Below are 9,409 nucleotides of genomic sequence, written 5' to 3' on the forward strand. Positions count from 1 at the left end.
CGTTCCCTCGTCGGCTTGGGCCCTCGTTGGGAATCAGAGTTCGTGGAAGCAAATCAGAGCGGGGGGACTCGGAATTCCTTCACCAATCAACAGAGAGATTCCTGTTCTAGTCTGGATTCGGATCTGCTTCGCCTACTCGGAGTGGGGGTGAGACCCCGGCCGGCGATCTACAAGTATAGCCGGGACCTGCCTGTTCTCTCTTCAAGACTAGGATTTTCCAACAGAGGCTCTGTTCTAATTGGCTCGTCTTCCAACAGAGAGACTCTTCTCTGCTCTAAGCCATAGCCATGGAGACCTGTAGCTTTGCCAGGATAATCAGATTGCAGGACCTAGCTATGTACCGGCACAAGTTGTGCTCTCTAGTCTTCAGACTTTTGCCCAGGCTGCTGCTAGGCTTCCCTCCCAGCTCACTCAGGAAATTCTTCAGAGACGAACATGTTCCTGTGGCACTGACCGAGACCAAAATGGTGGGCACATTGCCGGAGCTGCCGCAGGACATCTTGATGGCTATCTTTGCCGCTCTCGAGATCCCTGACCTCGTGCGCGCTGCCTCCGTCTGCTCATCCTGGCACTCCGCTTACGCCGAGCTACGCACCCTTGGGAGGAACAAGCAGGGCCAGACGCCTTGCCTGGTCTACACCTCTGAATCTGATCCTGATGATGTTTTGTCCCTCTACAGCCTTGCCGAGAAGAGGTCCTACAGGTTAACTCTGCCGCAGCCACCTATGCGCAGCAGGTATTTGATTGGGTCCTCACATGGCTGGCTTGTTACCGTCGACGAGAGGTCTGAGATGCACCTTCTGAATCCAATCACCTGTGAACAGATTGCTCTCCCTTCAGTGACCACCATTGAGCATGTGAAGCCCATATTTGATGACTACGGTGATGTCTGCAACTATGAGATGTCACGGCACACTGGAACGCGCAGCAATCGTAAACCGCCATCCATCTTCGCTCTTGCCGAGCTGAGGGATAGACTCCAGTGGAAGGCATTTGTATTTCCTGATACATCCACAGGAAGCTACATTGTGGTGCTCATCCACAATCCACAAGCTCAGCTCTCATTTGCAAAGGCAGGGGATGATAAGTGGACCTGGCTTCCGCCTCATTATCTTTACGAGGACTGCATTTACAAGGATGACATATTGTATGCAGTGAATATAAAAGGAGAATTCCACGCATTCGATCTTAGTGGCCCTGTGGTCACTGTGAAGACGATTATAACAATTCCTGAGCATTATGATTGCGATACTAGGTACATCGTTCAAGCTCCATGGGGCAGTCTGCTACTCGTGTTTAGAATAGTTCATGACCATGATTTAGAACCTCATCCTGGTGCATCTGAGTACTGGAACACATCGGAAATTAAAATACGTGAGATTGATGCTCTATGGACTGAAATTAAGGCGATCAATTGCCTGCGTGACCATGTGTTATTTCTTGGTCATAATCTATCGCAATGCCTCAGTGTTAATGAATTTCCTGCTCTCAAGGCAAATCATTCCTATTTTACCGATGATAATTTTCTATGGACAGTGGGACATAAGAATAATCATCGTGATATGGGAATTCTGAACTTGGATGATAACAGCATGGAGGAAATTTTGTCTCCTCAGCTTTGCTCCAACTGTCCGGCTCCAATGTGGATTACTCCTGATCTTAGAAAAATGAACCTGATGGGCTCAATGAGCCAACAACTGTGAAGTCAACTGCTACAGTCACAATTAACACAAAGTGCAAGACGCTACTACTTGAGAGAGGTCCTGTTTGTGCTCCAAAAATGGCCTGCCGAGGGAGTGCTCAACATCAACATCCTTTTCTGCTCAGTCTTTTGACGACCCTGCTGGTGTTTTCAGAAAATCATGGACAAGATGGAATCATCGCGTAGTTACAGCAATCTGACAGTGTTTATGTTTCAAGTAGTTTGTAATAGTTTCCTCAAATGCTGTACACATGTTCTTCATAGTTTATCGCAAAATTTAATAAATACATGTTACTTTGTTGTTCTTACAAGAATCTAAGAGTGTAATTTCGTACGTAGGTCAAAATGAAATATAAGAGCTCTCTGTTGTATCTGCACACAACAAAATATTGTTCCCGCATAATATTTTCATCTGTTCATGAATGAACCACAAGGATCTGGTTGTAGTTTGAGAACCATAAGCGTATAAACCCACACGATTTACAAGTTTATACAGCAATTCATATCTTTTATGCTAACAACATTTTGTTTCCTAGTACAAGCATGTTTCTATGGTAGCCACCAATCAACAGGCAGGTCGTGGCAAAAATGAGTGTGCCAGCGCAGGTCGAGGCCTGGAGGAATCTTAGCAGCACATCCAAACCTGCCGCAGCGAACAGCTACTGAACTGTGCCTGTTGCAATGCTTGATCATCTATACAAAAGGAAACTAAAGTTAGTTCAATGCGAATAGCTACTGAACTATGTTGCAGTGTGTTAGAGTAAATCTATGCTTGTTTAGTTTCTAACCTCTGAGGTGCGAACAATGCCGTTTGGGTGAAGCTCCTCCTCGAAAATACAAAGATGACACACTGTCGTCGTCGCCGGACAGGATCCAGCTATTCTGCAGTACCTCTTATATCTCTCCTCAACCGCAGCAGGGACAGCCACTCCATCGATAATCTAAGCATAGATATAAGATTAAAAAAAACTGATGCAACTTGTGTTCAACTGAACCAATTCTGGCTATCATTTGCGCAGATATGGGATGGAATGATAAAAAATGCAGATCATTTTATTTCAGATATCATGCATTATAAGATGTGAAGCAATGCAAAAAAATGAATGCAAGGTTGATTGTCAAAACTCAAACTGAGTGAAATTACAAACAAGATATGTGACAGAGTACAAGCAAACTAAGACACAATCCTCTGCAAATTCCAGCAAAGTTTCTTTGCATAATGCTATGACTTTTAACTAATTAACACAAATTCAGTTCTCATGCAACTATCCACGAATTCCAACAAATAATTCATCAGAAAGATAAACAGCAAATAATTCATTCTGAATTTTGTTAACTGATTAACATGAACTATCACTGATTAACTGATTACGAGGGAAAGAAATCAGTTCAGTTTTCTCATTTCTTTCTGATTGTATATATTTTTCAATTTTCTGATTACAAAAGGCAGGGGTCTGAACATAAGTTAATCCAGTGGATACAAGCAAGTTAAGGCACAATCCTATGGTAACTTTGTTTGCAAAATTCACAGAAGAACACCTTGTCGGTAACTTTGTTTTCCTATCACTGGATTTTAACTGAATGCAAAGTTTTTGCTGCCCTTCATCAGAAGAGAGCTGCTGCAATTCCAGCAAAGATTCTTTGCATAATGCTATAAATTTTAACTAATTGACATAAATTCAGTTCTCATGCAACTATCACTGAATTTTGTGTTCGGTTTTCAATTTTCTCAAGGTGAAGGCAAAGTTGTAGAGAAGGAGATAATCCTCTGAAATCTCAACAATTTGGGTAACGCAGAATACCAACAAAGGCATGGCTAAAGAAATTCGGGGAATGAGAGGAATAATTCATACCACTGGCACATCCTTCTTGGTCTGCCGATCATCCTTGTTCGTCTTCTCATCATCCTTGTTCGTCTTCTGATTACAAAAGGCAGGGGTCTGAACATAAGTTAATCCAGTGGATACATGCAAATTAAGGAACAGTCCTCTTGTAACTTTGTTTGCAAAATTCACAGAAGAACACCTTGTTGGTAACTTTGTTTTCCTATCACTGGATTTTAACTGAATGCAAAGTTTTTGCTGCCCTTCATCACAAGAGAGCTTCTGCAATTCCAGCAAAGATTCTTTGCATGATGCTATAAATTTTAACCGATTAACATAAATTCAGTTCTCATGCAACTATCGGCAAATTCCAGCAAAGTCCATTTTATGGTTTGTGACTCAGTTTTGTGTTCTGAAACTATCACTGAAGTTTTCTGAAGGAAAGGCAAGAGTCTGAATTCGAGGAAGGAGAGGAATTGGATCATACCAGTGGCACTGCTGCGGGCTGCGGCTCATCAAGAACAGGAGCAGGAGGAGGGGGGATCACCCGGCGGCGGGGTCGCTTCTCCCAGTACAACCATGCCTTACTACGCCGCGGCACGGGGAGCAAGGTATTCTTCTTCTTGTCCTTCTTCTTGTTCTTCTTCTTCTTGTTGATCACCGGCGCTGCTGCTGGCGGCGGCCCGCTCCACCACCCCTGGAAGGCCTCGAAGATCCTCGCCACAACCGGCCCCGGAAACCGGAGTCGGAGGGCCTCCAGCAAGCTCCTGAACCAGACCGCGTCGGCCTGAGGCGGAAGGTGAGCGGGGGCGGGGAAGATCGTAAGCGGGCGAGGCGGCTGGGGTCGCGCGCCTGGGAGCTGCAACGCGGTCGCCTGAGATGTCGTGTCGACCTCGGGCTGGGTCGGCGGTGGTGGCGCGCCCGGGAGCTGCAGCGCGGCCACCCCGGACCCAGTCGGCGCACCAGGGAGCTCCAGAGCGGACACCTTCACATCGTACTTGGACGCCTTCGCCTTGCCGAGCTTCTTCCCGGCGCCCTGCGCCATTGGAGGGCTGTCCCCAAGAAGCCGCTTCTTGGCTTCTTGGTCGTCTTTTGTCTTCGCCCGTACGGCGAGGTGGAGCGGAAGGAGAAAGCACGGAGAGAGGGGCGGTGAGGCGGTGGTGGTGGACGGCGGCGAGACGCTCTCTTGGGTGTTTGGCTGGTGCGAGCTTGGGGAGGAGGAAGCCGACGAGGAGGAGCTCGCGGGATTCAGAGCACTCTGTTTTGTTTTGGGGGGAAGGAGGCGGAGGGGAGGGGCGGGCTCTGTTTAAGCGAGACGGGGAGAAGTCTCGCGTCGGGGGAGCCCCAGATGGGCCGGCCCGGCCGCGCGGGAGGCCACGGCCTGATTTTTCTTTTCTGTTCTCATTTTTGCTTTATTTTGTTACTTTTCTTTATACTTTAAAGTACTTGAAAATGTCGAATAAGTATTAAAAATGTCGAAAAAGTATTTTTAAAATGTTGAATAAGTCTTAAAAATGCTGAAAAACTATTTTAAAAATGTTTAAAAAGTATTTGAAAATGTTAAATAAGTATTAAAAATGTTGAAAAAGTATTTGAAAATGTTGAATAAGTATTAAAAATGTTGAACAAGTATTTGAATTTTTATTGGGGGAAGGCCGGCCCGTTGCAAATTCTCATTTTGTGTAAATTATTTTTTATAATTTGTTTTATTTCTTTACCAACGTCTAAAATTTGTCTGGGTGGATCTACATGGTTGTGTGAACAAAAATGCAACCTCGTAGTGAGTCATACGGTGGCTCATAAAAATACGCCTGTTCCTCTACTTCCAAATGTTGCATATGGTATAGAGGAGCCTAGCACTTTGATGCTTGCATCCGTGCTTCAACTCGATGGTGATCAGCTCGTTCCACCAATTAGAGACATTGCCAGGTTTCGGTAGAAAGCCCAAAACCGACAAATCCTCATGTGTCCAGGCAGATAGGTGGTTCCATACAACCACAGAGAAGGGATAGTCCTTACATAGGTGGTCACAGTTTCTGGGACCTGGAGGCACAGTTGGCATCTCGGGTCGTGCGACCATCCATGAGCTACCAACATATCCGTTGTTAGGATCCTCCCATGAAAAACAAGCCAGGTGAAGATCTTGCATTTGGGCTCAGCTTGAGTAGTCCAAAATATGTTTGGAGTCAAACTTGGGGAGCGATCCATGAAATTGTACCGCATAAGCGGACATCGAGGAGTAACGCCTGTCTGTTGTCAGGTTCCAAGTAATGGAGTCATCCCAATCCGGCGTGAGCTGCAGATTGCTAATCCAAGCCCAAAGGGAGACATACTCGCCAAGTTGAGGCCCAGACTGGATCCTTGCCAGAGCGTGAATCCAGTTATCGCCACTCAACTCATGGTTCACCGTCTTGTTCTTCCTCGAAGCAATCTTGAAGAGCTCTAAAGCAAGAAGCTTCAAGGGTCCCCTACCACTCCGGTCATCATGCCAAAACAACACCTTGAGTCTATTCCCAATGGAGTGGTGCAAGCCCGGAAAAGAGCCATATCTGCCTGATCACACGGTAGTTCTGAACCCACCCAAGGCCGGCCCGGGATAGTCCACTAGATCCACGGCTTTCGAAGACGCAAAGCCCGCCCAAATATGTCAAGGTGGGCAATCCCAAGGCCAACCAGTTGCCTTGGTTGGCACATCGTCTTCAAGTTGATCAATGAAATGCCTTCAAACGATTGCCCATTGTTATCCTTCTGCCACACGAATCCACGTGAGATCTTACATCCAACTTGCGTAGGATCGACTTCGATGGAGCGAGAGACGCGAGATGGAAAGTAGCAATTAATGGCGGTGAGGACCGACTTAGCCAGGGCAACCCAGACATGCTTGTTAGGCTTGTACAATGCTAGATGCTTAGAGAGGTGCTTAAAAGAATAAATCGGGTTTTTCTGAAGCATTGGTGCCTATTTCTACAGGAGAGACGCCTAGTTAAGCATCTACCCTGTACAAATAAACACCGGCGCTTAAGGAAAGCCTGGTTTATTTCTCAAAGCACCTCTCGTAAGCACCTTACATTGTACAAGGCCTTAAGGTGCTTGCCAATCCAACCAGGCAACCTGCCAGCGGCCTTGCGATGAGGGGTTGGAAATCAATCTTGCGCAGGCGCCGAAAGTGAAGCAGGAGACCCAAAAATCGTCCATGGAAGGATGCAATATTGGGCCGTAAGGTTGATAGGATCTCCGTGAGATCGAAGTTGCCGCAATGCATAGGACACTACAGAAAATTTATCCAACTTGGGCACTACTGTGACTCCAAAAAATCTGAAAAAATAGCACACTGCAAAAATATATATTAGTCAGTTATGTGTAAATATTTTAGCAATTGATCATGTTCCACTACATCATGAAATTAGACACTAGACGCAAGGTTCATGTTTCTGCAGAGAACCTAATAAACAAGAAATTTGGAACATCCAAAGGTTTAACTTAGCACTTTATTGAAAGAAAAGATACAAAACATGATTACTAGACTAGAATTAATCATGTAGACACCCAAAAACTGTAAGAATAAATATTGGGTTGTCTCCTAACAAGCGCTTTTATTTAATGCCTTTTAGCTAGGCATGATGATTTTAATAGTGTTCACATAAAAATAGGAATTGAAACATAAAGATACCACCATGAATCATATATCAAACACATTTAAGCCTAACCCACTTCCTATGCATAGGAATATTGTAAGAAAACAATTCACTGAAGTATAAAGTAACTACCATAGGAAGGCAAATCAAGTGTAACTTCAAAACTGTCAACATAAAGAGAGGAAACTTGATGTTGTTAAAATATATATAAGCATATCTTCCTTTCTCATAATATTTTTCAGTGGCATCGTGAACAAATTCAACAATATAATTATCACATAAAGCATTCTTTTCATGACTGACATGCATAACTTTTTTATTACTCTCCACATAAGCAAATTTATTCTCATCAATAGTTGCGGGAGCAAATTCAATAGAGTAACTATCATGTCATACTTGTTTGACATAACCAAATTGAACATTAAAATCATGATGACAAGTTTCATAGTTATCATTACTCTTTTTAATATACATGTCATCACAATAATCATCCTATATAACAAGTTTTTTCTTATAATAATCAATTGACACATCTTCAAATTTAGTGGATCCAACACTATATAAAGTCATGACCTCTCAAAATTCGCCTTTATCATTATTCCAATAAGATTCAACACTCTCCAAAATAGTGGATCATTACTACCTAGAGTTGACACTCTTTCAAACCCATTATTATTATTGTAATCATCATAAATAGGAGGCATGCTTTCATGATAGTAAATTTTATCATGAAAAGTAGGGGGGCTAAAAATATCATCTTCATCAAACATAGCATCCCCAAGCTTATGGCTTTGCATATGATTAGCATCATGGATATTCAAAGAAGACATACTAACAATGTTGCAATCATTCTTATTATTCAATAAACTCACACCAAACATTGTCTTAAATTCTTCTTTTAACACTTTATAGCAATTATCGGAATCCATGTTTTCAAGAAAAACTTTATAAAGATAAACAATTAATTTGACAGAAGTTCACTTCCATTGTTTTGTAGTTTTCTTTTATAAACCACACCCCCGGCCGCTATATAAGCAGTGCCTCCCCTCGCCCGTGGCCGCACCCCGCCCACAGCCGCCGAGCTCTCTCTCCCCGTGCACCGCTGCCATCGACGTTCCTCCCCTCTCTCCCCATACCCAGCTGCGACGATGGGCGAGAGGTTCCCCGGCGATGGGGCAGCGGCCAATGGCTTCGGCCACCGCTCGTTGCACAAGTGGGAAGCCTACCCGTTGTTCGAGGCCAACATCCCGGCGCCTCCCGACATGCACGCGCCGGGGCGGTGGAAGCTCAGCGCCGGTGGCGTTCCCATTCCCCCACTGCCTGACGTCACCGCGTGCGCCGACTACTTCGCCGACGAGGTCGACCGCGTGCGGGCATCACTGACGGAGGAGCAGTGGGCCCTCCCGTAGTATGCCGCCGACAACCACAAGGCGTGGGCGGCGTACTTCCAGCGTCAGCAGGCGGAGCGGCTAGCCTCCACCAATGGGGCGCCGGTGGTGCGGGGGACCAAGAATAGCGAGGGCCGCCGCCTGTGGTGGGGCGCCCCCGGCCACACTCTCACGCCGTCCTCCAGCACATCGAGGGCAGCAACGACCCTCCGTTGACGTACCCTGCCGCCCTGGTCCCCCGCCGGAGCGGCGGCCAATGGATGCCGAGGAGGGCTGGATCATCTTCTTCCTCCTCCTACTCCTCCGGGTCGTTGGCGTTGTTCGGCGTCAAGGCCGAGCCCGCGGAGACACGCTCGGCCGGCGCACCCGCAACGTCGGCATCGTCATCAACGATGGCGGGCGCGCCTCCTCCTCGGCTCCTCCCCGCTTCGCCAACCCGAAGACGGAGCCGAGGCTCGCCGTCGTGAAGACGGAGCCAGGTCTCATCAGCGTGAAGACGGAGCCAGGGCTCGATGACGCGGCGGCCTTGAAGTGGGCGCGTGAAGACTGGGCGCGGATGGAGCTGGAGTGCCTTTGAGCAGTTCGCCGCTCGGCGGTGTGGCCGCGACGAGGGAGGTGTCGTCGTCCTCGACGGTGACAGCGACGATGACGCGCCGCCACCGGTCCGCCAGGGCAACCCCGAGCAGGGGTCCAGCAGGGGCGGACGCGTGAAGGAGGAGAAGGACGACGAGGACAACGACGGCAGCGGCGACGGTGGCGACTTCGCCTCTCTCAGCGCGTTATTCGGCCTATAGTCGCGACCTTTTTCTTCTAAGTATTTTATCTATTTATGTAAATAACTATTTCAGTTCGTCGAAGTAA

General features: G+C 46.6%; 1 protein-coding gene across 1 annotated transcript; it reads left to right on the plus strand.

Annotated features, from left to right (window-relative positions):
- Positions 1-287: 287 nt before the first annotated feature.
- On the plus strand, positions 288-1,703 carry LOC119280736 (putative F-box protein At4g22660). Its single transcript, XM_037561482.1, has one exon. The coding sequence runs from the start codon at positions 288-290 to the stop codon at positions 1,701-1,703; it is 1,416 nt and encodes a 471-aa protein (XP_037417379.1).
- Positions 1,704-9,409: the final 7,706 nt, after the last annotated feature.

The sequence above is a fragment of the Triticum dicoccoides genome, chromosome 3B (genome assembly GCF_002162155.2).
Source record: "Triticum dicoccoides isolate Atlit2015 ecotype Zavitan chromosome 3B, WEW_v2.0, whole genome shotgun sequence".
Lineage (NCBI taxonomy): Eukaryota > Viridiplantae > Streptophyta > Magnoliopsida > Poales > Poaceae > Triticum > Triticum dicoccoides.